Below are 27685 nucleotides of genomic sequence, written 5' to 3' on the forward strand. Positions count from 1 at the left end.
CTACATTTCGTCAGAGAGATGAGGTGGGATCAGAACGGAATAATCGGAATAATCGTGGTATAAAGCACAGACCGTGAGCGATCGGACTCAGGCAGGAGGAAGTGCAGCCCCATACACACACACATGCTATAAAAAAACAGCTCCGAGTCTCTGAATTCAGTGAGCCGGCTAGAAAAAATAAACCCAACAGATTTCATCCCGTGGTCCTCGAGTTCTGCTCAAACTGTGAGTTTCTTCTTGGGTTTTGCAGAAAACATCCCTGCAGGGATTCCGTAGAGTTATATTTATATTTATATATATATATATATATATATAGATTTTGCCAAAAGCACAAACTAAAAATAAATAAAGGAATAAAAATCGGTAGCCGTCGTATACGGTGTCCAAAACTAGAAGAGTTTATATAGATTCTGTCGTAGAAGGTAGCTTTACAAAACTAAACCGTAAAACCATACATGAGCATGCAGAGTTCTCTCTTTTCTTTAAAAAAACAAGGCAGTTGGCATTTCTCCCCGGACATCTCTCAAACAGCTAAAAACATTCCCCTCCCCTTGTTAAAATCTCCAAGAAATATTTATTTTCAAAGCAGCAGTCGAGAAAAAATGAAAATAATAGTAATAATAAAATAACATTAACAGTCTCTGAAGCTCTGGTGGGGAACAGCGGCGTCCTGGGTCGTGTGGTGAAGCGGACATTCGTTTACGAGGCGTTTTTGTACAGAATAGCGTGTTAGCCCTCATACAACATTCAGACAACGTTTAAACAACAAAACCTGTTATAAAAATCGATAATGGATGAATGTGTGAATTATTTAATATACCGAACAGCCCGAAAATCAACCTACAGATCATGTACCATGTTTATTCTATCAGTCATTAAACACCTTCCAGTTTCATTTCAACGCCTGATCCTAAAATGTGTTAGTGCTGCTTTAAGACGTCTTGTGTTTTGTTTTGGATCTGTGTGGTCATTTCTTAGGACCAGTGTGGTTGCCAGCAGTGTTGTTTTAAAACGTGTTGTATAAATATTAAAAGCAGCAGGTTTTCAAGCATTTTTACCATCATCACCATCACAAGGAACTGCTTTGAATGGTACACGTGTCCCAACCAGTACAAACACATTTTAGCATTGCTGACAATGAGAAACTGAGGGTTAGAGGCCTTGTTCAGGGGTCCAACAGTGCCAGCTTCACAATAACTGGGCTTTAAACCAGCACCTTAACCACTGACCTACCACTGCCCTTAGTTGTTCCCAGTAATTTATTGGTACATCAAGGGTGTTTAGACATGCCCCTTTAAATATGATTAAATTTTACATGACCATGGCACGGTGGCTCGGTGGGTAGCACTGTCGCCTCACAGCAAGAAGGTCCTGGGTTCGATCCCCAGGCGGGTTCTCTTCGTGTCTGTGTGGGTTTCCTCCGGGAGCTCCGGTTTCCTCCCACAGTACAAAAACATGCAGTGAGGTTAATTGGAGACACTGACTTGCCCTATAGGTGAATGGGTGTGTGTGTGTGTCTGCCCTGCGATGGACTGGTGCCCCGTCCAGGGTATTACTGCGTGCCTTGCGCCCATCAAAAAGCTGGGACAGCCCCCCCTCCTGACCCTGATTGGATAAGCGGTTAAGAAAGTGAGTGAGCGAGTGTTTTTTATTCAACTCACCTTTAAGGTCCTAAAAAGCATTTTTATATCTTTATTTTTCTGTTTCAGGTGAATGTAACCTGCTCAATCATGCCTGAATTCGGGTGTGTTTTTGAACTTAAATGTGCCAGATAGTAATGAGACGTAATTTAGGAAGGAGAGCACCTACACCCCTCTGAAACGATTCATAAATCAAAAAGCTTTAATCAGTCAGTGTTCCCTTCCACAGCCTAGTTACTGACTTACAGCTAGTTAAAATCTCCTTCTGTAATAGCACAAGCGATATCGTACGTACTGGATATTCCGGTGGGTTCCGGACCTGTATTGGTGTAGAATCATGTTTTGGTGTTTATTAACCGATAAGAAGAAACACGTCACGGTTGCAGCTTCAGATTTTGGGGCCTGACTGTATATAACATGAACGGAAGGATCGATGGTTATGAGGAATTGTCAGTTACTCTGTCTGGATGTGTTTGTCATCACAAATCGTCATCGTCTCGTTGTTTTAGTGGCAGGAACTCGTGGGGTTTGTAGTGACAACCAGAACAATTCCAGATTACACACGAGACTTCATTCAGAAGACTTCATTATCAGAAACAGTGTCATGCCGTGACCTCGGGGGATCTGAGTGTTATTGGTGTGATTGAGAAAAATAATAATAATAAAACGCACACACACACACACACACACACACGTAGGAGTTTTATGAAAACATAAAGTGATTATGTTTAAGGTTTAATGAAGAACTGCAGCGACTTGGTTTGGTCCATTTACATGTTGCATTATCTCGATAATAAAAGATTATTGTGTCTTTATTCTCAATATTTCTAAATTTATTTAAAATGTATTTAGAAGTTTGTAGACTGTTTAAACTACTACACTGGCAATAACTAGAGTATCCGTACTAAAGTATCACAAGTCGACTCTAAATGAGGTGAGTAGAACCTTCATTACTGTGCTGAGTTTAGTTTCATCGCAATTGAATCAATTAAGGTTTTAATTTTGTGTGCTGTAGATGCTATCCTGACCACCCTTTTTTGGGGTCTGATGTCCTCCTTTTTGGGGTCTGAGGTGAGGTTCTCCTCTTTTGGATCTGATGCCCTTCTTTTTGGGGTTTGATGTTCACCTTTTTTGGGGGGAGTCTGATGCCCTCCTTTTTTGGGGGGTCTGATGCCCACCTTCTTTTTTGGGGGGTCCGATGTCCTTATTTTTGGGGTCTGATGTTCTTTTTAGGGTCTGATGTCCTACTTTTTGGGGTCTGATGTTCTTTTTAGGGTCTGATGTCCTACTTTTTGGGGTCTGATGTTCATTTTAGGGTCTGATGTCCTACTTTTTGAGGTCTGATTTTTTATTTTTGGGGGGATTGATGTTCTCCTTACTTTTTGGTGTCTGATACCCTCCTTTTTTAAGGGGTCTGATGTTCCTCCTTTTTGTGGTCTGATGTTCTCTTATTTGAGGTCTGATGTTTTCTTAGGGGTTTGATGTTCTCCTTTTTGGGGTCTGATGTTCACCTTTTTTGGGGGGTCTGATGCCCACCTTCTTTTTTGAGGGGTCTGATGCCCACCTTCTTTTTGGGGGGTCCGATGTCCTTCTTTTTGGGTTCTGATGTTCTTTTTAGGGTCTGATTTCCTACTTTTTGAGGTCTGATTTTCTATTTTTTGAGGGATTGATGTTCTCCTTATTTTTTGGTGTCTGATACCCTCCTTTTTTGGGGGGTCTGATGTTCCTCCTTTTTGGGGTCTGATGTTCTCTTGTTTGAGGTCTGATGTTTTCTTAGGGGTCTGATGTTCTCCTTTTTGGGGTCTGATGTCCTCCTTTTTAGAGTCTGATGTACACCTTTTTGGTGTCTGATGCCCTCCTTCTTTTTTGGGGGGTCTGATGTCCTTTTTGGGGTCTGAGGTCCTGCTTTATGGGGGTCTGATGTCCTTCTTTATTGGGGGGTCCGTTGTCCTTTTTGTGGTATGATGTTCTCCTTTTTAGGGTTTGATGTCCTTCTTTTTGGGGTTTGAGGTCCTTTTTGGGGGTCTGATGTCCTCCTTTTTTGGGGTCTGATGTTGTCCTTTTTGGTGTCTGATATCCTCCTTTTTGGGGGGTCTTATGTTCACCTGTTTTTTTTTTAGGGGGGGAGGTCTGATGCCCTCCTTTTTGGGGGGGTCCGATGTCTTTCTTTTTAGGGTCTAATGTCCTTTTTTGGGGGGATTATGGAAGTGGCCACTTGAATTAGTGTACATGTAGGAGGATATTTGGTTCTTTTATGAAGCTTTGAGACCAGATTAAGCTCCCAAATGAAAACAAAAACAATCAACCCTGCATTTATTGTTTGTAATTATTGTTTAAGGTTGAACTGACCCTGGTTTCCTGTTCAGAATGATAGTCCATGTTTATCGTTTGTATGGTACAGATGTGGTAGATAAGAGTCCACATCTGTATCGCGGTATTTCTTTAACATTAAAGGTACAGTACACACATCTGCTGCTGCTCTTCATAAACAAGGAATGAAAGGACGGAACGTGTTTGTGTAAGTGTGTCCAGTAATGAGATGGTGAGGTGGTGGACTCCCGTTTTAACATCAACACGAATATTTTAATGAATGATGTTCATGCCACCACACACACACACACACACACACACGCATGCGCACTACGTCTCCCGCTGCCACCACTCGTTTAGTCCACCAGCCGAAAAACATAAAAATACATGGAAAATGTGCCCAGTCAACAAAAAGAAAACCCAGCGTATCTTATAATATTATAATATATTAAAATGAATGCCAACGATGAAAAACTGGGAGAGAACATGTTAAACCCGAACGTTCCTCTGTCCGTGATTCATGCTTCCATCGATCAGATCGGGATTAGCAGAGACCGCAAAACTGATCATCCATAACTGATTCATAAGAGCATAAATAAGATAAATAAGAAGAATTTCATCCAAGAGAAATAACAAGAGTCTTAAATAAAAAAGTGAATAAACAAAACAGCGACTCCGATGTTCAGCAAAATCACCAAGATGACCAGAATCGAGCTGGAGCCCTGTGAATGCAAATAGAAAAGAAACGTCAGTGTTTATTATTATTATCATCATTATTGTTTATTATTTATTATTTATATTATTTATTATAATCTGTTGTGTAATCATGTAAGATCATATTCTTGTATTTATCAGGTGATGAAGTGAGATGACCCGGGTTAGCTGAACCACTTCAGACAGCATTTAGCATGTTTAGCATTTATCAGATGCTTTTAACAATTAAACAATTTGTACAGTCAAAGATTAAGGGCCTTGCACAGGGGCCCAAAAGTGGCATCTTGGCATTGGTGGCGTTTGAACTGGCAACCTTCTGAATACTAGTCTATTACCTTAACCGCTGACCTACCACTAGGGTTGCCAACTTTCAGAACTGGAAAAAAGGAACACCCTGGGCTGGCGGGGTGGTGGAGGGCATAGGGTGGGGGGTGGTATGGCGGGTGTTTACCTGGGTGGGAGCGGGGGTAGGTGGTTAGGGTTGCACCTATAAAAAATATAACGGGTCTTACACCGTCATAGGTGACATTTGTTCTCAATAGTGCAAACAACATTTTTACATAATGCATCTTCACACTGACATGCAGCCCCGGTTCTGCCGGCCCTGCTTGTGTTACTTTAGTTTCGCCCTAAGCCGGATTCGAACCTAGGGCGGAAAATACACGCGATGCGCTCTGCCCACAGCGCTACTCAAACAGCGGAGTAATAAACAGGTTGTTACGCTGATATCCCTGCGCACACACGGCGTTACTGAGACTAAAAGTAAAAACTACTGAAAATAATAACCAAACGCTTTCTAATTCCCACGGTAGCAGCAGTTTCCTTCTGTTTCATACATATCGCCCCGTCTCAGTCTAATCTGCTGCATTTCTCTCCCATTGATAAAACTACGGAACAAAGCGCGTCCAGTATCAGTTCAATACGGAACACCACGTTTAGTTTCCAAATAAGGAACGATTCCGTATTTTACAGGATGGTTGGCAACCCTAGCTGAACCACTTCAGACAGCATTAAGCATGTTTAGCAAATGCTTTTATTTAAAGTGATTTACTGTACCAAAATAAACTTAAACAATTTGTACAATTGAAGATTAAGGGCCTTGCACAGGGGCCCGACAGTGGCATCTTGGCATTGCTGCCATTTGAACCGGCAACCTTCTGATTACTAGTCCGTTACCTTAACCACTGACCTACCACCGCCCTGTAGGGTCAATGATTCCAAGGGACCTTAAATAGACAGGGAGCCACAAAGATTCTAAATATGTACAAAACCCTATTTCCAAAAAAGTTGGGACGCTTTGTGAAGGTCGTTGCAGTAAAAAGAAGAATCTGTGTGGTGTTAACTCATCTGAATCTTTAGTTAACTCATTGTAGTTTGTAATATGATGCCTACAACACACTCCAAAAAAGTTGAGACAGAGGCAAAATAGAGTAAAAAGTTGGTACAACGTAGAAGTCTCATTGTTTTGAAACATCCCAATATAAGCAGGTGAATTAGTGACAGGTGAAGGAATCGTGATTGGGAATAAAAGGTGGATCCACCAAAGGATCAGTCTGTACAAGCAATGAAGGGTCGTAGCTCACCACTGTGTTCCAAACTTTGTAAAGGACTTCAATTCAGTAAAAAAACACATTTCTCAATGCAAGATCTCCATCTACCCAATTGCATTACGCTTCCTCTTTACTGATGCCGATCCAGGTCCTGATTGAGGAGAGCGAGACTGACGCACGCCCCCTCCGACACGTGTGCAGTAGACGACTGCACGTTTTCACCTGCACGAGGCGAGTTCATATGCGGATCAGCTTTGTGTACGGAGAGACACACCCTGAAAACCGTTGTCACTTAACACAGTCCGCCACTGCATCGATAAATGCAGCCTGAAACTCTGGTACACAAAGAGAAAGCAATACATCAATTCTATACAGAACCGTCACCGAGTTCTCCGGGCCTGAGCTCATCTTAGATGGTTCAAAAGATCTGGTCTAGTTCTCCATGCGGAGGTGTATATATGCTGCCATCAAGGTGACATCTTTTTCACGGGAAGTCCACTGTATTTCTGCAAAACGATGCCTCGTTCTGCACACACTGCGGATCTGACCACGGACTGTTGAGCAGCTGAAGTCTCATATCGAGCAAGAACGGAGCAACGGATAGTGTCCTCAGTTCCCAAAGCATTAAAACGTCTCATTAATAGGAACGCTGGCGGAACACGGGGGGAAACACGCCCCCGTCCCAACTTTTTTTGGAGTGTTTTGAAGGGATCAAATTCTATACATGGTAATATTTACAAAATACAATAAAGTTGATCAGTGAAAACATTGGAAATCTTTTTTTTTTTTTAACAAATGAGCACAGATTCCCACAGGTACACTCAAAATCCTGTAACAAAGCCTGTCCTAAATAAAGAAGGCTGAAATTAGAGGTCCAACATTCTCACAGTCAGGTGTCCATATACTTTTGGCCATAAAGTGTAGATTTGATTAGCATGATATTCCGTCTAAACGACACACACACACACACACACACACACACACACACACACACACATACACACACACACTGGCCCTGTGTTTTGTTTGATGTTTCCTCTGCACCACTCCACACATGACAATGATCAGAATGGAAATGAGGAGCATCCGAGATAAAAAAGTATTGGGACGCGTCCGTTTTTTTAACCGACGCATCTGCAGCAAACGCAAACATGTCTTACACGTACAGGAACACGCAGGGCATGAAATCAGATGGACGTGAGTGAACTGCACACACACACACACACACACACACACACACACGGTGCTGTACGGTCAAATGTATATGGACATCTCATTCATGTGGAGACCATGAGCATATTTATGGGGGTGGATTCATAAATCCGTTCCACTATTTAAACTGTAAATGAAATAAATATGTAACACTAGATGGCCAAAAGTATCTGGACACCTGACCATGCGCTTGTCGGACATCCAACTTCATAAACAAACGGTATTACAGTCGATATTTTCAGCTCTGTTTGGAGAGTCTGTGGGAATTTGTTGCCGTTTAATCAAACGAGCTGATTTGTACGGCTGGGCGCTGATGTTAGTCGGGGTTCCGGTTCATCCCAGAGCTGTTGAGGGGGACTGAGCGCAGGGCTCTGTGCACGCAGGACACTGGAGCTTTTCTTCACGTCTTTCTGGAACATGGAAAGGGCCTTCCCTAAACTTTTTATTTATTACACCTGTTAGCAACCGTTGTAGCTGAAACTATGAATTTAGTCATTAGAAGTGGCGTCCCAATACTTTTGTCCATATAGTGTATTTTACATTCAGCCTGATTACCTGCTGCACTGTGTGAACAGAGTGTTATTGTGTGTGGACATGTTCTATACCACTTTGCACAGTGTGTGTGTGTGTGTGTGTGTGTGTGTGTGTGTGTGTGTGTGTGTGTGTGTGTGTGTGTGTGAATGCAGAGAAGCCCTCACACACACACACACACACACACACTTACACACACTTCGATTGGTTAGCAGCCGAGCGAGGCATACGCTGTTCCCTAGCAACAGCGCGGTGCAGCCAATGTGAGGCGGCGGTACGCAACCAGCCACTCAACCTGGCTGCTGTTACCAGGGTGCACACACTGCAGTGTGTGTGTGTGTGTGTGTGTGTGTGTGTGTGTGTGTGCTGTGGTGTGTTTCCATCCACCTGTTCACTTGTGAATTTAGAATCTGCATCACACACCAAAAGATACCAGGTAAGCGTGAGTGGCGCACAGCACCAGGCTGACCTTCACAAACTACTGCTCTGTGAGTAGTTTGGCATGTTCTCACTCTATCTGCATATCTGCATGGGTTCACTCTGAGTACTCCAGGAAGTAGACTGTGAATGAGCCCTGAGTTGGCACCCTGAATTGGCACCCTCTCCCGGGTGTATTACTAGTCTGGCAGCAAGTGGCACTGACCAGGATAGAGTGGTTGATGCTTCAAGTAACGTTCTACAGTTACATCTGTTTATAAACTGCTTTATCCTGGTCAGGGTCTCGGCGGGTCCGGTTTTCACAGGGAAAACCCTGGGCACAAGGGGGCGCTCATGTAGACCACCAGCGCTGAGATCTCGAGCTCTCAAGTTTGAATCTCAGCTCTGCTATCAGCCGGCCGGGCACCTACAAAGATCTGTTTATAAACTGCTTTATCCTGGTCAGGGTCTCGGCGGGTCCGGTTTCTACAGGAAAACCCTGGGCACAAGGGGGCGCTCATGTAGCGCAGCTGTAAAACACACTAGCCCACCAGCGCTGAGATCTCGAGGTCTCAAGTTTGAACCTCAGCTCTGCTATCAGCCGACCGGGCGCCTACACAGATCTGTTTATTAACTGTTTTATCCTGGTCGGGGTCTCGGCGGGTGCGGTTTCCACAGGGAAACCCTGGGCACAAGAGGCGGTCATGTAGCGCAGCAGTAAAACACTCTTGACCACCAGCGCTGAGATCTCAAGCTATCAGCCGGCCGGGCGCCTGCACAGACACACGATTGGGACACGGACTCCCTGCACGGCATCACTGACTCCATAAAGTACCAGGAGATACGAACAAAACATCTGCCTGCTTCTGCTCATGTGTTTCAGACACAACACAGACGGATGGACTTGTGCCCCGTCCGGGATGTCCTGCCTCGCACCCAGTGGTTCCGGGGGATACCAGACCCACCGCAACCCTGACCAGGATAAAGTGAAGGTAAGAATGAAAATAAAGCCGCATTTATTTATATAAGCTATTATTTCGAGAGGGTGTGAATACTTTTGGAGCTGATCGTGTGCCGATACTCACCGCGTTGGCTTTGATCTGTTTGTGATTCTTGTTGTCGGGTTCTAGTGCAATGGGTGAGGATTTTTTGGGGGGTGAAAGCGTGAGGTCCCTGCGCAGAGGCCGAGCCTCCAGGTTCTCCCCCGCACGGAGACTGTCCAGCTTTTGCACCGAGTCCAGGTTGGCGTGTCCCGTGTCCTCTTTCTCTCTCTCCCTGTCCTTATCCCGGTCCCGATTTTTGCCTCGATTTTTGCCCCTGTGGCGCTCCTCCCCGTGCCCGTACGCCTTCTGAGAGTTGGAGTCCATGGGCTGCAGCGGCCGCATTTCCATCTCGTAGTTGCTCAGCTTCTCCTCGTCCTGCTCCAGCAGGCGCGAGTGCGTCCGGTGCGAAGTCCACTCCGCCCACCTCTCCCGCCTGTGATTGGACGACGCGTGCTCCCGCGACGGCTTGTGATTCGACGAGGAGTGCCGGTGCCCGTTGGCGTTGGTCGTCCTGGCGTGCTCCTCCGCGCCTCCGCTCGGCCTCCCCTGGCTACGCCCCTCCACCAGGACCTGTATCTCGGAGGCCCCGCCCCTCTCGTCGTCCACCGCGCTCTGCCGGAGGAAACGCGCGTTCTTGGGCCTGGCCCGGGATTTGTGGCTGGGGCTCGGACCCGGGCTGGCGTCCGGGGTCAGTTCTGGAGGGGTGGAGCCCTTCATGTAGAGTTCGGTGCTGTCCGGGGTCTCGCTGGACATCAGCTCCACGTCGTTGTCGCTCAGGTTCGTCTGCTTCGGCCGCTCGCACTCCACGCCTGCACAGAAACATAAATACACACCGTATGGCCAGAAGTATGTGGACACCAGTTTATGAGCTTGTTAAACATCCTATCCCACCAATAGGAATTAATATGAAGTCGCCCTGCCTCTTTTTTCACAGGCAAGAGATTGGAGTGTGTGTGGAAATTTGCAACCATCTATTTGAAAGAAGGCAGGGACTGATGAGAAGGCCGGGCTCACATTCAACGTTCTAATTCATCCCAAATTTGTTTAATGAGGTTGAGGTCAGGGCTGCATTCACCCAGACCAGACTGGAGCAGTGGTAGCTCAACAGTCAAGACTAGTTATTGAGGTTGCCACTGTTGGGCCCTTAAACAAGGCCCCAATTCTTGTGCTATGATGGACTACACACCCAAATATGGCCAAAAGTATTTGGACGCCTGACCATGAGCTTGCTGGACGTCCCATTTCAAATACAAACGGTACGTCTGTGGGAATTTGTGCCCATTCAGTCAAAAGATGACTGCATTCGTATGTGAGTAAGTCTGTGAATGGATTTGAACCCTGTCTAGGGTGTACTCCTGCATTGTACTCTCACTGTGTGTGTGTGTGTGTGTGTGTGTTAACTTGTTATGCGTGGGAGAGCTAGAAAGGTCAATTCTGACCTCCCCTCGCCTTTCTGTTCCCTCTGCCATCACTCCAACACCACGGTCAGAAAACACACACACACACACACACACACACACACACACATACACACGTCTATTGGCTTGTTTTGTTACACACGTTAGAATCCTGGATTGGATGTTTCGTTGGTGCTCCCGTGTCTGTGTGGATACTACAGTGATGATAGGTGTGAAAAAGGAAGCACGTGTTGGCCTGCGACGTACTGACGGCCTTTCCAGGGAATCGGTGCTGTTAGGAGTTGCCAGATCCACCACGATGGTGAAGAGGTTAAATAATTATTGAAGATGAATCACTCACTCACTCATTCACTTAATCGCTTATCCAGTCAGGGTCGCGAGGGGTGGGGTGGGGTGCTGGAGCCTATCCCAGCTTTTCAATGGGCGCAGGGCACACAGTAACACCCTGGACGGGGCGCCAGTCATACAATTAACCTGACTGCATGTTTTTGGACTGTGGGAGTAAACCCACACAGACACGGGGAGAACATGCAAACTCCACACGGAAAGGACCCGGACCGCCCCGCCTGGGGATCGAACCCAGGACCTTCTTGCTGCGAGGCAACAGTGCTACCCACCGAGCCACCGTGCCATCCGAAGATGAATCAATATTATGTATTTGTTATTACTAGGCAGTTGAAGCTTAGTGGTTGAGGTACTGGACTAGTAAGCAGAAGGTTGCTAGTTCAAACCCCATCACTGTCAGGTTGCCACTGTTGGGCCCTTGAGCAAGATCCTTGATCCTCATTTGCTTGGACTGTATACTGTAAGTCACTTTGGATAAAATCGTCTGCTAAATGCTGTAAATGTAAATGTTTTACTATCACTTTATCCTGGTCAGGGTCGCGGTGGGTCTGATTTATTGAGCAAAAGGTAGGAAACACCCCAAACAGGTCGCCAGTCCATCACAGGACACACACACACACACACACTTAGGTCAATTTCTAGTATCTCCAGTTAGTCTGACTGCATGTCTTTGGACCGTAGGAGGAAACCGGAACACCCGGAGGAAACCCACACAGACACAGGGAGAACATGCAAACTCCACACAGAAAGGGCCCTGTGTGAGTCTCTCACCGTTTCCTCGATGTTGAAACGAAGGTGAAAATTCTTTTGCCGCGATTCTGGCCAGTCTGGATTCGTCCTGAGCTTTCTGTGCCGCCGCCGCCGCCGCCTCGGCCTTCCCTCTCGCATGAGCCGTCCTGAAAAGAACAATAAGAAGGAGAAAGAAGGAATAAGAAGAAATAAGAAGTTCCTTCTTTATAAGAATAAAGAAACACATACAGAATTAGTAACAATAAGAAATCATGAGGTTATCCTACAGGACCAGGTGCACCCTATGGTGCAAACACTCACACACTCACTCACTCAGTCATACACTCATTCACTCACACACACACACACACACACACACACACACTAATTCACTCATTTACTCACACACACTTACTCACACCCCCAATCATGCACACCCTTACTCACTCACTCATTCACTCACACACACACACACTCTCACTCATTCACTCTCTCTCACACACACACACACTCACTCACACACACACTCATTCACTCTCTCACACACACACACACTCACTCACTCACACACCCTTATTCACACACTCATTTACTCACACACCTACTCACACACTTACTCACTCACTCACTCATACATTCATTCACACACACACACACTCTCACTCATACATTCTCGCACACACACTCACACATTCACTCACTCACACACCCTTATTCACACGCTCATTTACTCACACACACTCACTCACTCACACACTGAGTAACTCAATCACTCGCTTGCTAACACACACACACATTCATTCACACAATCACTCACTCACTCACACACTCACTCAGTCACTCACTCACACACACTCACTCACACACACTTACTGAATCACTCAATCAATTGCTTGCTCACTCACTCACTCATACACACTCACTCACTCATACACTCATTTACACACTCACACACACTCACTCACTCAATCACTGAGTCACTCAATCACTTGCTTGCTCACACACTCACTCATTCACACACTCATTCAATCACAAACACACTTACTCACTTACTCATTCATTCACACACACACACACACACACACACACACACTCACTCACTCATTCACTCGCACACAACACAACAAACCTGTTGCCTCAAACACATTTCAGTCAAGACAAAAAAACATCATAGACAAAAGTATTGGGACACTGCTTCTCATTTTTGACCAGCAGAAGTCGTAATTGCAGCAGTTATGAGGAATCCCTACGTCCCTCCCTCCCTCAGATCAGCCAATCACTGTCCGTATAGGCGCCCGACCAGCTGATAGCAGAGCTGATATTTGAACCCGTGAGTGTGAGATGTAAGTACTGGTGGGCTAGTGTGGTTTATAATGATGATTTGAGTGTGTATGAGTGTGTGATGATGATGATATGATATTTTATGGAGTGGTGGCTTCATGACTGAGGTACTGGACCGTTGATCCTCACTCTTGGGACCTTCAGCGAACCATCAGTTGTTTGAAAAGCGTCATCATAAATGATTATTAATATAAAAATGATCATTAGAAGATCAACAGTAACTGAATAAACGAGAGGAATTCGGCGGAGCTCCTGATCCTGGTTGGTGAGACCTAGCATCGTGTGTGTATGAACGTGTGTGTGGGGTTCTGAGTGGGTCCGAGCCGTGATTAGTGATCTGCACTGTTGTGTGTGTGTGTGTGTGTGTGTGTTTGTGGGGGTGTGTGTGTGACGGTGAGGTTAACCGAGGTGGGACAGGACCATCGGGTTGTCGTGGTAACAGCAGGGAAGAGAGAATGAGGGAAGGTTGGAGATGATACTGAGGGACGAGAGGAAGGCAGTTGGATCGTAGGAGGAAGAGAAAAGACAGAGGAGTTGGCACAAATAAATCATTTATTCGCTTTCGGCCAACGTCCAGGAGATACGCGTGTGTGTGTGTGTGGGGTGGACAAATAACGGAAACGCATAACAATACTGCAATATGAAGGAACTCATAAGAAGCAGGACCAGCCATCACATCTAGAGGATCTTTTTTTGGAACGCTCGGTTTGTGATGGAACGTTCGTTCTGTTACTCGAGAACCAAAAACCTTCTGATTCTTTAAGGGATGAAGAAGATGGAAAACGTCTTACTGTAACCATCTGTTCTTTAGAACTTCCATTAAAGCCTCCATGATGAATCTGGAGTCCTTCAGATCTGTGGTAGAAGTTAAGTTGCATGTATTGGAACATCAGCAGGACGGTGTTTGCACCACAGGGTGCACATATCTCATCATGACTTCCACAACATGCTGCCTGTATCGACAGTTGACTGCAGACGCCGTGTAGGATGTAGGGACTCTGGTCGGATCATAATACTGTTGTTCCGTTGCTCAGGGGTCCAGATTTTGTGTTCCTTACACCAAGTTTGAGTGATAGAAGGTCGGAGGTTCACCGACACGACATGGTGTAATAAATCAATCATATAAAGGAATAATAATAATTATTATTATTATTATTACTATTATTATTATTATTTTTATTATCATTATTATATTATTATTATCATTATTATTATTATTTCTGTTATTATTAGTAGTATTATTATTACTGTAATTTTTATTATTATCATTATTATTATTATTTCTGTTATTATTAGTATTATTATTATTATTATTACTATAATTATTATTATTATCATTATTATTATTATTATTATTTCTGTTATTATTAGTAGTATTATTATTACTATAATTATTATTATTATTATTATTATTATTATCATTATTATTATTGTTGTTATTATTATTATCATTATTATTATTATTATTTCTGTTATTATTATTAGTATTATTTTATTCTTTTATTATTATTATTGTTATTATTATTATTATTATATTAGTATTAGTACTTTTTTATCATTATTATTATTTTTAATCATAATTATTATTATTATTTGTAATAGTAATTATTAATTTATTATTATTATTATTATTATTATTATTATTATTATTATTATTATTACTGTTATTACTCTGGGGGGCAGCATGGTGGCGTAACTGGTAGCGTGGCTGCCTCACAACAACACGCGTCCTGAGGGCCTGATCCTCATCACATGTGTGTGTGTGTGTGTGAGTGTGTGTGTGTGTGTTGCCCTGTGATGGACTGGCACCGTTTCCAGGCTGTGTTCCTGCCTCGCTCACACTGTTTCGTTGTGGCACTGGACCCACCGTGTCCCTGACCTGAATGAAGCGTTAAGTGAAAAAAGATTCGAGTGACCTGCAGTGTAATCTGGGGCTGACCTCTCTAACCCTCCAGCTCTGAGTCATACCCGTTTTCACTGTGAGCCCATCAGCAGGTGTTTAGCTTCCTTTACCGCGTCTAACTGCGGTGACACAGAAGCTAATCGGCTTAGCCGTTAGCGCATATCCTACCCTGCACGTCAGTCCGCTAGATCTCCGCTAATCTGTAACGCACCTCGTCTGGGAGCTCGAACGGGTCTTTAGTGGTGCGCTTGTGCTGGTAAAGTCAAAGTATGAGAACCCAGGACCACCGGACACCACCGGACATCCCGTTCCACCCAAGTTTTTTTGAGGGGCGTATTGGGTTATGAGGCAATAATAAAGTGCAAATGTAAGTCTCGAGAACGCACCGGTTGAGAATCGCTGCTATTCAGCTCACAATCTGAGTCACATATGATTACAGACTACAAAGTCAGCTGGACCTGGCGGAGGTCAAACTGACCCAGTCAAAAAAACGGTTTCTAAAAATTCTATTTAGTTCCGACCTGAAACTGTAACATGGTTCATGTGGTGAGTGAATTCAGCAGTGAGTCAGGTTAAGGCTCGTGTCCTTCTGCATTGCCATTTTTGGCTGGAAGAGGGGGCACGGAGGCACACATATTAGTGTTGTTAGTGTTAATTTGCTGCAGAAACACAAAAAGTTCTAGACTTGGCGCTTACCTTGACAGAGCGATCTCCGCCTTCTGCTTAGCGATATCCGCCGCCTTCTCGGCGCCTTCGACGGCGCGGTCCACCTTCTCCCGGATCTTGCTGGCCCTCAGCGGGATGAGGTTCTTGCGTTTCCCGCTGACCAGGGTGTTCTGCTTGTACTTCCCTTCCTCCTTGGTGCCGTCGGGGAAGGTTGTGCAACCGTAGCCGTGCCTCTTATTGCCCAGCCACTCGCCCTGGTAGCAGAGCCCGTCCGAGCGCCGGCTCACGCCGCAGCCCGCGCGCTTGTCGTTCCTCCACTCGCCCGTGTAGCTCTCGGTGGCCGTCGCGTCCACGGCGTCGTCGTCGTTAGCCTCGTCGTTGGCGTTCGGGCTGGTGGGCAGGAGCTCGGCCTCGGTGTCGCCCAGGCTGATGGTGGAGTTGACGTCGGACGCGGCCGAGCTGACGGTGCTCATGGCGGCCTCGCTGCGGAACGAGCTCTGCTTGCTGCGCTGGCTGGCCAGCGAGCTCTTGGATTCGGACTTGCGCAGCCGGAGGCCACTGAGCAGCGAGCGCCGGAAGAAGAGACCCTTCTTCTTGGCTTTGAGGAGCTCCGCCTCGCTGTGCGCCGTCAGCACGAAGCCGCCGCGAGACGCTGCCGGGCTGATGCCGCCCCCGGTGCCCGGGGTGCCCGCCGTACCGTTGCTGTGCTCCGAGCGCAGGGAGTTTATGGAGGTGCGGAGCGGAGAGCGGATCACTGCGGCCATGCCGTACGGAACGCTCTGGCGAACGCCGTAGCCGTGTCGCATCCCGCCAACCCACTGGCCCTGGTAGGTACCTGCAGAGAAACAAACGTAGCACAAACGTCAGTGGGTAACACAGTGGACTAATAATCAGATGGTTAAGGGTTCAAGCCCTGCCTTTACTAACAGGTGTAATAAATCAATCAAATCAATAAGAGAAATGATATGCTTTCGACTGTGCAGCAACAGTTTAGGGAAGGCCCTTTCCTATTCCAGCATGATTTAAAAACCAATAAACTCCAGTGTCCAGCACAGAGCCCTGACCTCAGCCCCACTCACCAGCTCTGGGATGACCCGGAACATCAATATCAACGTCCAGCCGTACAGAACGAGCACAAATTCCCACAGACAGATTTCTAAACAAGTCGCTGTTACAGTTTCACATTCAGGTGTGAAGAATTGAAAGTTGGAGGGTATCGCCGGAGCGCCGCACCCATTACGAAGCTCTGGGATGAACCGGAACATCACTATCAGCGTCCAGCCATACAGAACGAGCACAAATTCCCACAGACACAGAGCAGCTGTTTTTCCAGCTCTGTTTTAATACCGTCCGTATTTTAAACTCACGGTCAGGTGTCCGAATACTTTTGGCCGTACAGTGTACGTTGTTATATGATGCTCTGAGCTGTCGGAGCCGGTAACCGCTGAGGTTTGTGATTCACGCTCGGGGAAGCAGATCGTTGTTGACGGTGTTTCTGCCTTCCTGTGAGAACGCCGTAATTATACGCCCGGCGTTCGTGTCTGTTGGGACCCGGACTAACGTGGGTTCAGCAAACCGACTTATAAAGCGTGAATCATCAGAATCAGCAGTCAGCTGCTCCCACTTCCTGTCCTGAGAACGACGAGCGCTTCTGAGAGACGATACACGCCCTGCGTTCAGGGCTGGTGATCAAGACTGATACCAAACTCACTCATTCATTCAATCATTCATCCAGTCCAACAGAGGGCAGACAAACATTTACTCACACTTAGATCAATGCTTGTGGGGGAAAACCGGAGCTCCCGGAGGAAACCCACATGAACACAGGGAGAACATGCAAACCACACACAGAGAATCGAAACCTGGGAATCCTGCTGTGAGGCTGTAGCGCTTCCCACTGCATCAAATTATGAATTATACAGTGACATTTGGAGGGGTCAACTTTATTATATATTAGCTACATAATGACCCCCCCTTCTTTACTGAACTGTTGTTTTTACCACTTTTTTTTGGGGGGAAGGGGGGTTTAAGTATTAATTTATAAGGGTTAGACCTCCCCCCCAAATTCCCCCTATAATTTATAATATATTAATAATCATATAAAAGATTGCAGTCTATTATGCTAGCCTACGAGAACAACTTCAGCTGGCACAGCTGGCGGAACATGTCTTAAAGTTAGCGATACCAAAGCCCACCCGTTTAAAGAAACGATATGATTGGTCAGTTTTACTGTTGTTTCATATAGGTCTCTTGGCCCTCTGTAAATTTATAGCTGGATTTTGATCACCGAAATCCTTTAAAGCAGACCTTCATATTCCAACACAGATTGAATATGCAGGTATGAAGGGTTTATTTGCGTAGATTTGTGTTAGTTTATTATTATGAGTAGATCAAATAAAAATAAACTGATCACTGTTGAAATATTATTTTATATTTAGAATATCTTAGGTCCTCTGTGAGGGTGTAGAGGGTCCTGATGGTTCCCCTCTGATACACGTGTACAGTGCAATGACATCTTTTCTTTACATAACCAAGCTTGTTTAGACGTTTGGGTCATTTACATTTGCGGCATTTAGCAACATACTTAAGCAATAGAACACGAGAGGGAGTGTGTTACCTCAGGTGGTAGTTGGCATTGAACCAGCAGCCTCCTGTACCCTAACCACTGAGCTACCATATATTTTCAATATTTACAATATTTAAAAATGACAGATCATCACTTTCTCATTTCTCATCCTGTCCCAACTTTTCTGGAACTGGAGTTTGTACTGTACCTGAAGCATTCCTCACCAATTTTACAGAGCGTGATTTTTACCGTATCGACCTCCCCGTACAATGAGCTCCAGAATTTGGCGGAACTAATCAGACAGTGATATGATCAGAGCCCTTCATGTCGAGTCACGCCTCTCTGCCCTCATACACACAGATTTCTAAACGAGTCGCTGCTACAGTTTCACGTTCAGCCGGGAAGAATTGAAAGTCGGAAGGGGATCGCCGGAGCACCGCGCCCATTATTAAGCATTATTAAGTGTGTAATCCTATCAGCTCATTCACTGTAAACCGGGCATCGGCCTCATCATGAATACCGACCTGCTGTACTGAATAAATGATGTGAATCAGACTGAAGGATCGGGATCGTGGCACTGAAAGGCACTCGGGTCGCCCACCCGGTCAGCCGGGAGTCTACACAGACATGATAGGTTTATATTAGGGTTAGGGTTATAATATGGGTAGGGTTATAGTAGGGTTAAGGTTATTATATGGGTAGGGTTATAGTAGGGTTAGGGTTAGAATAGGGTTAGAATTATAGTAGGGTTAGGGTTACAGTAGGGTTAGGGTTATAATAGGGTTAGAATTATAGTAGGGTTAGGGTTACAGTAGGGTTAGGGTTATAATAGGGTTAGAATTATAGTAGGGTTAGGGTTACAGTAGGGTTAGGGTTATAATAGGGTTAGAATTATAGTAGGGTTAGGGTTACAGTAGGGTTAGGGTTATAATAGGGTTAGGGTTACAGTAGGGTTAGGGTTATAATAGGGTTAGGGTTACAGTAGGGTTAGGGTTATAATAGGGTTAGAGTTATAATAGGGTTAGAATTATAGTAGGGTTAGGGTTACAGTAGGGCTAGGGTTATATTAGGGTTAGAGTTATAGTAGGGTTAGGGTTATAATAGGGTTAGGGTTATAATAGGGTTAGGGTTACAGTAGGGTTAGGGTTATATTAGGGTTAGAGTTATAGTTAGGGTTAGGGTTATGTTTTTATGTAAAGCGTCTTTGAGTGTCCTGAAAAGCGCTATATAAATAAAATGTATTATTATTATAGTAGGGTTAGGGTTATAGTAGGGTTAGGGTTATGATACGTTTAGGGTTATCATAGGGTTAGGGTTACTATAGAGTTAGGGTTATAGTAGGGTTAGGGTTATGATACGTTTAAGGTTATCATAGGGTTAGGGTTACTATAGAGTTAGGGTTATAGTAGGGTTAGGGTTATTGCAGGGTTAGGGTTATGATACGTTTAGGGTTATTATAGGGTTAGGGTTACTATAGAGTTAGGATTATAGTAGGGTCAGGGTTACAGTGGTGTTATAGTAGGTTTCGGGGTATAATAGGGTTGGGGTTGAGGTTTAAGGTTATTGTTTAGGGTTAGAGTTATGGTAGAGTTAAGGATAGGGTTTTGGTTTATGCCTACAGTTCAGGGATAGGGTTATGTAGAGTTAAGTTGGGGGGGGGGGGTTATAATTGAAGGTTATGGTTCAGGATTAGGATTAGGGTCCAGGTTTGTGCTCCTTACACCAGGTTTTACTTTTTTACTTATTAAGCTTCAGTACAGAGAGTTTGTGAATGGCAGCCCTGCTATCAGTCAGTAAAAATCTAAGCTAATATTATCTATTTTTTTTATTTACGTCCCTAAAAAACGTCCTATCTGTTTCACTCAGTGAGCTTCCGCTTGCGATCACCGTTCCTCTTTGCTGATGATGTTTTTTTTTCTTTTTCTTTTTTTGGTATCTGCTGCCATGACTTTTGACTTTTCCGTTCCTGATTTTTTGGGACGCCACTTATAGTAGGAAGAATTTGTGCCAGGAGAGGATTTAGACTCCTGCAGAGAGCAAAGTGTGTTTTAAACAAGTCCACTATGAATTATTAATACCTGTTTTTTTACGGTCAGCGCTTTTAGCTCAGAGTGATTGTGTAGTGTGTGTGTGTGTGTGTGTGTGTGTGTGTGTGTGTGTGTGTGTGCTTAATGTGGAAGAAAAATAGAGTAGTCCTGCTAGTAAAATATCCGTGGAGCCCTAGTGATCAGAAATAGACCCGAGGATCATGATGACTAACCCCAGATTTAGCTTAAGGACTTGCCAAATATAAAAGAAATTGATCATGAACTTTAGGGAAGGCCCTTTTCTGTTCCTGCAGTAGCCTGCACAAGCCTTGACCTCAACCCCACTGAAGACCTTTGGGATGAATTGGAACATTGATTCCTGTCCAGACCTTCCCATCTAACATCGGTGGCTGACTTTACAAATTCTCTTTTGGCTAAATGAGCACAAATCCCCAAAGGCACACTCCAAAATCTTGTAGAAGAGTAAAGGATGTTACAGCTTTGGTGATAGGTCTTGGTTTTGGTTAGGCTGTGGGGTTGGGTCTGGGCTCAGATTTAAAACAGGGTGATAGGTTCAGGTTTGGGCCTAATTATTGAACTGGATTAGACTTAGTCTTTAGTATTTAGTACTGGAGGTACGATGGTGTTCATTTTGGATTTTAGGTTTAGGTTTTGGTAAGGGTGGTTATTGAGACTGGGCTGAGGTTGGGCTGAGTTAGGTTTAGGTTTGGTGGTGGTATTTGGGTCTGGGTTTGTTCTGAGGTTTGGTGCTAGTTTGTGGTATTGGGACTGGGTCAGGGCTGAGACTGGGTGCCTGATTCACATTAGGGGTGGGTTGTGGAATTGTGGCTGGTTTAGGTTTAGGTTAGTAGGTGGTACTGGGGCAGGGTTAGGGTCATGCTTGCTAGGTTCAGTTTTGGTTTAGGCTGTAGTATTGAGGCTGTGTTAGGGTAAACATTGGCTGCTAAGTTTAGGTTTTGGTTAGGTTGTATTATTGGGGCTTGGTTTAAGTTAACATTGGGTAGTAGGTTTAGGTTTGAGTTAGGCTGTGGTAATGGGGCTTGGTTCGGGTTAACATTGGCTGTTAGGTTAGATTTGCAATAGTATTTGGTATTGGGACTGGGTTATAGTTAAGACTAGGTGCTAGATTTAGATTAGATATGTGTTGTTGTATTGGGGTCTTGTTTAGGTTAACATTGGGTTCCAGGTTTAAGTTTGAGTTAGGCTTTGTTATTGAGACTTGGTTAGAGTGACGGTATATTGCTAGGTTCAGATTTGGTTGGCTGCGTGCTAGGTTTAGGTTTGGAGTAAGTTATTGTTTAGGGCTTGGTTAGGGTCAGTTGGTTGTTAAAGGTTAAAGTTGGTTTAGGCTGTGGTATTGGGGCTGTGTTAGGGTCAACATTGGCTGCTAAGTTTAGGTTTAGGTTAGGTTGTATTATTGGGGCTTGGTTTAACATTGGACACTAGGGTCAAACTCTGGTATTAAGGCTTGGTTAGGATCACAATTCATTGGTAGGTTCAGATTTGGTTTAGGCTGCGGCATTGGGTCTGGGTTAGTGCTGCTGGGTTCAGAATTGGTTAAGGCTGTGGTATTGGGACTGGGTTAGGGTAAACATTGGCTGCTAAGTTTAGGTTGTATTATTGGGGCTTGGTTTAACATTGGACACTAGGTTCAAACTATGGTATTGGGACTAGGTTAGGGTTGCTGGGTTCAGATTTGGTTTAGGCTGTGGTATTGGGTCTGGGTTAGTGTTGCTAAATTTGAATTTGGTTTAGGTTGTGGTAGTGGGTCTGGGTTAGTGTTGCTAGGTTTGGATTTGGTTTAGGCTGCTGTATTGGGTCTGGGTTAGGGTTGCTAGGTTTGGATTTGGTTTAGGCTGTGGTATTGGGACTAGGTTAGGGTTGCTAGGTTTGGATTTGGTTTAGGCTGTGGTATTGGGTCTGGGTTAGTGTTGCTAAATTTTGATTTGGTTTAGGTTGTGGTAGTGGGTCTGGGTTAGTGTTGCTAAATTTTGATTTGGTTTAGGCTGTGGTATTGGGGCTGGGCGAGGGTTGAAATTGGAATGATTTTGGAGCGTATGGATGCCATGTTTGGTGCTGTCATCAGTAGAATCATTACCAGGACGTCCCTGAGCCTAAAACCGTCAGTAACAAGTAACTGAACGTGATCATTTGTACGCCGAGTCAGTGGTGAGAAGAAGGCATCCCGTGAAAGGGTTCTGGACTGTAGCGGGGGGAATTTGTGCCGGATATTACGAAGCGATTATGAGCGCCGATAGAGCCACTGTAACCTTTCCGAGTTCCCTCACCGTACTCCCTCTCTCCTGTGGTAGCGATTAAGGTAGGCAGATTAACGCTAAGCAAGTAAACACCATTAGCACAGAGCGTCAGCCAATCAGAGCGCAGAGAGTCGGGTCCCCGGTGACACGCTGACCCGCTGCTGCTGGAGTTAAACGTGTTTCCACAGCAACTTACTGTACTGCACTCGAACCCGGGGCGAGAGACATAGTCAACGAGAGAGAGAGAGAGAGCGGAGATCCTGATTTCTTGTTTGCTTTGCTGTTGCTAAGTGCACTTCTAGCTTTATGCAACTTTATTCTCCGCTGAATTTAATACTGTTCACAAAAATAAACACACACGCCGTGTACACACACATATAAAAGTTATACAATCACCTCCGGGTGCAATTACTGCCCATCTTACAGCCTGGACAACATCAGCACCATTGACCAGTGGTCAAAACCGAAGAGTTTAATGAAAGGAAAATCGTACATTGTGGTAGAAAACAAGCGACATCAGACTCTGGAGCAGCCACTCAAAGTTTTGAAACTGCACTTGGTTTACAATAACGCTCAAGAAGCTTCACAAAAGTATTTTAATTTATGTGTTTCGGCCTCAACAGTCACTAACAGGTAATAAATCAGTCATATAAAGGAAATTCTATGCTTCCAATCTTGTCACAACAGTTTAGGGAAGGCCCTTCCTGTTTCAGGATGACGAAAGGCGTTGGACAAGTCGCCAGTCCATCACTGGGCAGACAAGCACACACACATTTACACATACACTCACACTTAGAGCAATTTCTAGTAGCTCCACTTGGCCTGACTGCATGTCTTTAGACTTGTGGGTGGAAACCCATGCAGATACAAAAGGGCCTGGGTTCTACTCTCCAGCCAGATGACCAGGGTCCTTTCTTCCTTTCCTGTGTGGTTTGCATGTTCTCCCTGTGTCTGTGTGGGTTTCCTCCAGGTGCACAGGTTTCCTCCCACAAGTCCAAAGACCTGCAGTCAGGTTAATTGGAGCTACCAGAAATGGCCTTCAGTGTGTGAGCGTGTGTGTTTGCCCTGTGATGGACTGGTGACCTGTCCGGGGTGATTCCTCCCTTTCTATCTAATAAATCAGCCCCACTGCGACCCTGACCAGGATAAAGTTATAGTAAAACAGACACTGAATAAATGAATGAATGGATGAGTGGTCTGTGCTGTTTGAATGAATTTCTGATGGATAAACAGTGAGAGTGTGTGTCTGTGTTATGAATCACATGGTAGTGTTTATGTGATGTAGATATGATGCAGATGTGATGGACAGTGAGAGTGTGTGTCAGTGTAATAAATCACATAGTATTCGTTATGTGCTGTGAGGATGTGATGTGGATGTGATGGACAGTGAGAGTGTGTGTCAGTTGTTTTGAATCACATGGTATTGTGGATGTGATGTAGATGTGATATCGTGGATGTGATGTAGATGTGATATGGATGTGATGTAGATGTGATATGGATGTGATGTAGATGTGATGTGTGGATGTGATGGGCAGTGAGAGTGTGTGTCAGTGTAATAAATCACATGGTAGTGTGGATGTGATGTAGATGTGATGTAGATGTGATGTGTGGATGTGATATCGTGGATGTGATGTAGATGTGATATGGATGTGATGTAGATGTGATGTGTGGATGTGATGGGCAGTGAGAGTGTGTGTCAGTGTAATAAATTACATGGTAGTGTGGATGTGATGTGGATGTGATGTAGATCTGATGAGTGGATGTGATGTGGATGTGATGTAGATGTGATGAGTGGATGTGATGAGTGGATGTGATGTGGATGTGATGGACAGTGAGAGTGTGTGGCGGTGTTATGAATCACATGGTAGTGTGGATGTGATGTATGGATGTGATGTGGATGTGATGAACAGTGAGTGTCAGTGTTATGAATCACATGGTATTGTTTATGTGATGTGGATGTGATGTGTGGATGTTATGTGGATGTGTAGATGTGATGTAGATGTGATGAACAGTGAGAGTGTCAGTGTTATGAATCACATGGTATTGTTTATGTGATGTAGATGTGATGTGTGGATGTGATGTGATGTGGATGTGATGTGGATGTGATGTGTGGATGTAATGTGGATGTGATGTAGATGTGATGTGGATGTGATGTAGATGTGATGTAGATGTGATGTGGATGTGATGTGGATGTGATGTAGATGTGGATGTGATGTGGATGTGATGTGGATGTGATGTAGATGTGATGTGTGGATGTGATGTGGATGTGATGTAGATGTGATGTGTGGATGTGATGTAGATGTGATGTGTGGATGTGATGTGGATGTGATGTGGATGTGATGTGGATGTGATGTAGATGTGATGTAGATGTGATGTAGATGTGATGTGGATGTGATGTGGATGTGATGTAGATGTGGATGTGATGTGGATGTGATGTGGATGTGATGTAGATGTGATGTGTGGATGTGATGTGGATGTGATGTAGATGTGATGTGTGGATGTGATGTAGATGTGATGTGTGGATGTGATGTAGATGTGATGTGGATGTGATGTGTGGATGTGATGTAGATGTGATGTGGATGTGATGTAGATGTGATGTGGATGTGATGTGGATGTGATGTGGATGTGATGTGGATGTGATGTAGATGTGATGTAGATGTGATGGACAGTAGTTCCAGTGTCTGGCTGCAGGCGCCGCAGAAGCTCCTGCTGTCCTGTGTTACATAAACTCCAGGCTCGGCTACGACTCAGTGGATCTCTAATCCGGATGCTCTAATTCTTTACATTCCCTCACTTCAGAGCTTTGATCCGGGGTCAGGCGGTGACATGACGCTCGGATAAATCCTCACAGATTAAACGTTTATTAAAACACCGAGGCGACGTCACGCTGTTTTTGTGTCTGCAGCGATAAATATAAATATTTGTTTACACAGACGTGATTGGCTGTGTCTGGGGGGAGGTGTGGCTGAAGCACTGGGATGGATTGGTGCTCTGATCATGGTGTTTCTGCCTGACCAGAGTATAATACAAATATAATAATAATAAATATTATTATTTCTTTTAATTTCATTTCATTTTCGGTATTTAGCAGAAGCTGTTATCCAAAATGACTTACAGAAGTGTGACAGAATACAGTCTGAGCACTTGAGGGTTAAGGGCCTTGCTGAAGGGCCCAACCACAGCAACCTGGCAATGGTGGGGTTTAAACCAGCAACCTTTTGATTACTAGTCCAGTACCTTAACCACTAGGCTACACCTGCCTCTATTATTATTATTACAATTATTTTAATTTTTAGTGTTATTATTATTATTTGTATTACTATTATTTTAATTTTAGTGTTATTATTATTATTATTAATATTTTTAATATTATTAATATTATTTTTTTAGTGTTATTATTATTATTAATATTTTTAATATTATTAATATTATTATTTTTATTACTATTATTTTTATTTTTAGTGTTATTATTAAGTATTATTATTATTATTTTTAGTGTTATTATTATTATTATTATTATTAATATTATTGTTATTATTATTAATATTATTATTTTATTATTATTATTATAACTACTACTACTAGCCCAACTGAACAGATTTGGAATGAACCGGAACATCAACTGAGGCTTTCTGGACCAACATCAGCACCCAGCCATACAAATGCATACAAATGTCATCTTTTGACTGAATGGGCACAAATTCCCATACGTAGACATACTTTGAAGTTTTGTGAAAAGCCTTCTAGGAAGAGTGGCTGTTCTTGAAGTGTGTCTGTGGGAATTTGTGCTCGTTCTGTATGGCTGGGCGCTGATGTTGGGTGATGTTCCGGTTCATCCCAGAGCTGTTGAGTGGGGCTGGGGTCAGGGCTCTGTGCAGGACACTGGAGTTTCGTTGAACCGAGATCTTCATGTTTTTTGTGCACAGGGGGGCAGTCATGCTGAAACAGGAAAGGACCTTCCCTAAACTGTTGATGCAAAGTGGGACGCATGTTACTTCCTTTATATAATTGATTTATTACACCTGTTAGCAACTGGTGTGACTGAAACACATGAATAGAAGGGGCGTCCCAATGTTATAATATTCAAAGTTGCTACTGTTGGGCCCCTGAGCAAAGGCCCCTAACTGCTTGCACTGCATCCAGTCATAACTGTAACTAAGTACACATGCGTATATAAATTTGAACCCTGCACTCACCCCCGTCCGAGTAGGTCTCCGTCCCGTATCCGTCCTGCAGCCCGTTGTTCCACGTGCCCTCGTACTTGCCGCTGGCGCCGGTGCTCTCTCGCACCCCGTAGCGTCCCTTGAACCCGTGCGTCCACTCGCCCCTGTACACCCACTTCCCCTTGTTCTCCACGCCCAGGCCGTGGCGCTTGCCCTGCGCCCATGTGCCCTGGAAGGTGTTCCCGCTGGGCCAGGTGTACACGCCCACCACCTCGAAGCCGTGGCTCCACGCGCCGGCGTACTCGCCCTGGCCCTTGGGCCCCGTGCAGATGCCGTGGCCGTGGGCCTTGCCTTCGTCCCACCCGCCACAGTAAGACCCCCCATCGTCAAAGTTGAACCTGCCGCCAGTGGACATGCATGAAATAGGGCCTGGCGAAGTCCGCAAAGCGTGAAAAAGAAAAGGAAAGAAAAGAAAAGGAAGCGTGCGGGCGGGCAGGAGCAGATTGAACGCGGGCGGTCGGTGGCGATTCGGATATAAAAACGGGGCGACCACGAGGTGGCCGACGCCACGCTAGCTCTTTGGAGGTAAAAAGAAAAATGTTTACTTTGTCATGGATGTTCAGAAGGAAGCATTTCAATCCATTCAGATCGAAAAATAGATCCTGTCCCTCCTCCTGCTCCAACTACGGAGCATCAAATCAAAAATATTCCTGTAAAAATTCCACTCAGGAGTTGCAGAAAACAACAACAAAAATTAAAAAACCACGAACCCGACGGGTGCAGCCGCGTCCCTCAGACCATCTCCGTTCCCGTCACGCGGCGCATCCGTCG

General features: G+C 44.7%; 2 protein-coding genes across 2 annotated transcripts in view; one reads left to right on the forward strand and one right to left on the reverse strand.

Annotated features, from left to right (window-relative positions):
• Nucleotides 1-4196: 4196 nt before the first annotated feature.
• jph3b (junctophilin 3b) lies at nt 4197-27269 on the reverse strand. Its single transcript, XM_063000307.1, has 5 exons — nt 26888-27269; nt 15850-16654; nt 11952-12076; nt 9460-10226; nt 4197-4672 (listed from the first exon to the last, which is right to left on the reverse strand). The coding sequence occupies exons 1-5, from the start codon at nt 27267-27269 to the stop codon at nt 4592-4594; spliced, it is 2160 nt and encodes a 719-aa protein (XP_062856377.1). The 3' UTR covers nt 4197-4591.
• The window catches only part of zcchc14 (zinc finger, CCHC domain containing 14), a 66729-nt gene continuing 43581 nt past the window's right edge, over nt 4538-27685 (forward strand). Inside the window, exons 1-2 of the mRNA XM_063000306.1 lie at nt 4538-4697; nt 9258-9366. Coding sequence (XP_062856376.1) covers nt 9295-9366 — 72 coding nt within the window. The 5' untranslated portion in view covers nt 4538-4697; nt 9258-9294. The remainder of the gene's footprint in view (nt 4698-9257; nt 9367-27685) is intronic.

The sequence above is a fragment of the Trichomycterus rosablanca genome, chromosome 8 (assembly GCF_030014385.1).
Source record: "Trichomycterus rosablanca isolate fTriRos1 chromosome 8, fTriRos1.hap1, whole genome shotgun sequence".
NCBI lineage: Eukaryota > Metazoa > Chordata > Actinopteri > Siluriformes > Trichomycteridae > Trichomycterus > Trichomycterus rosablanca.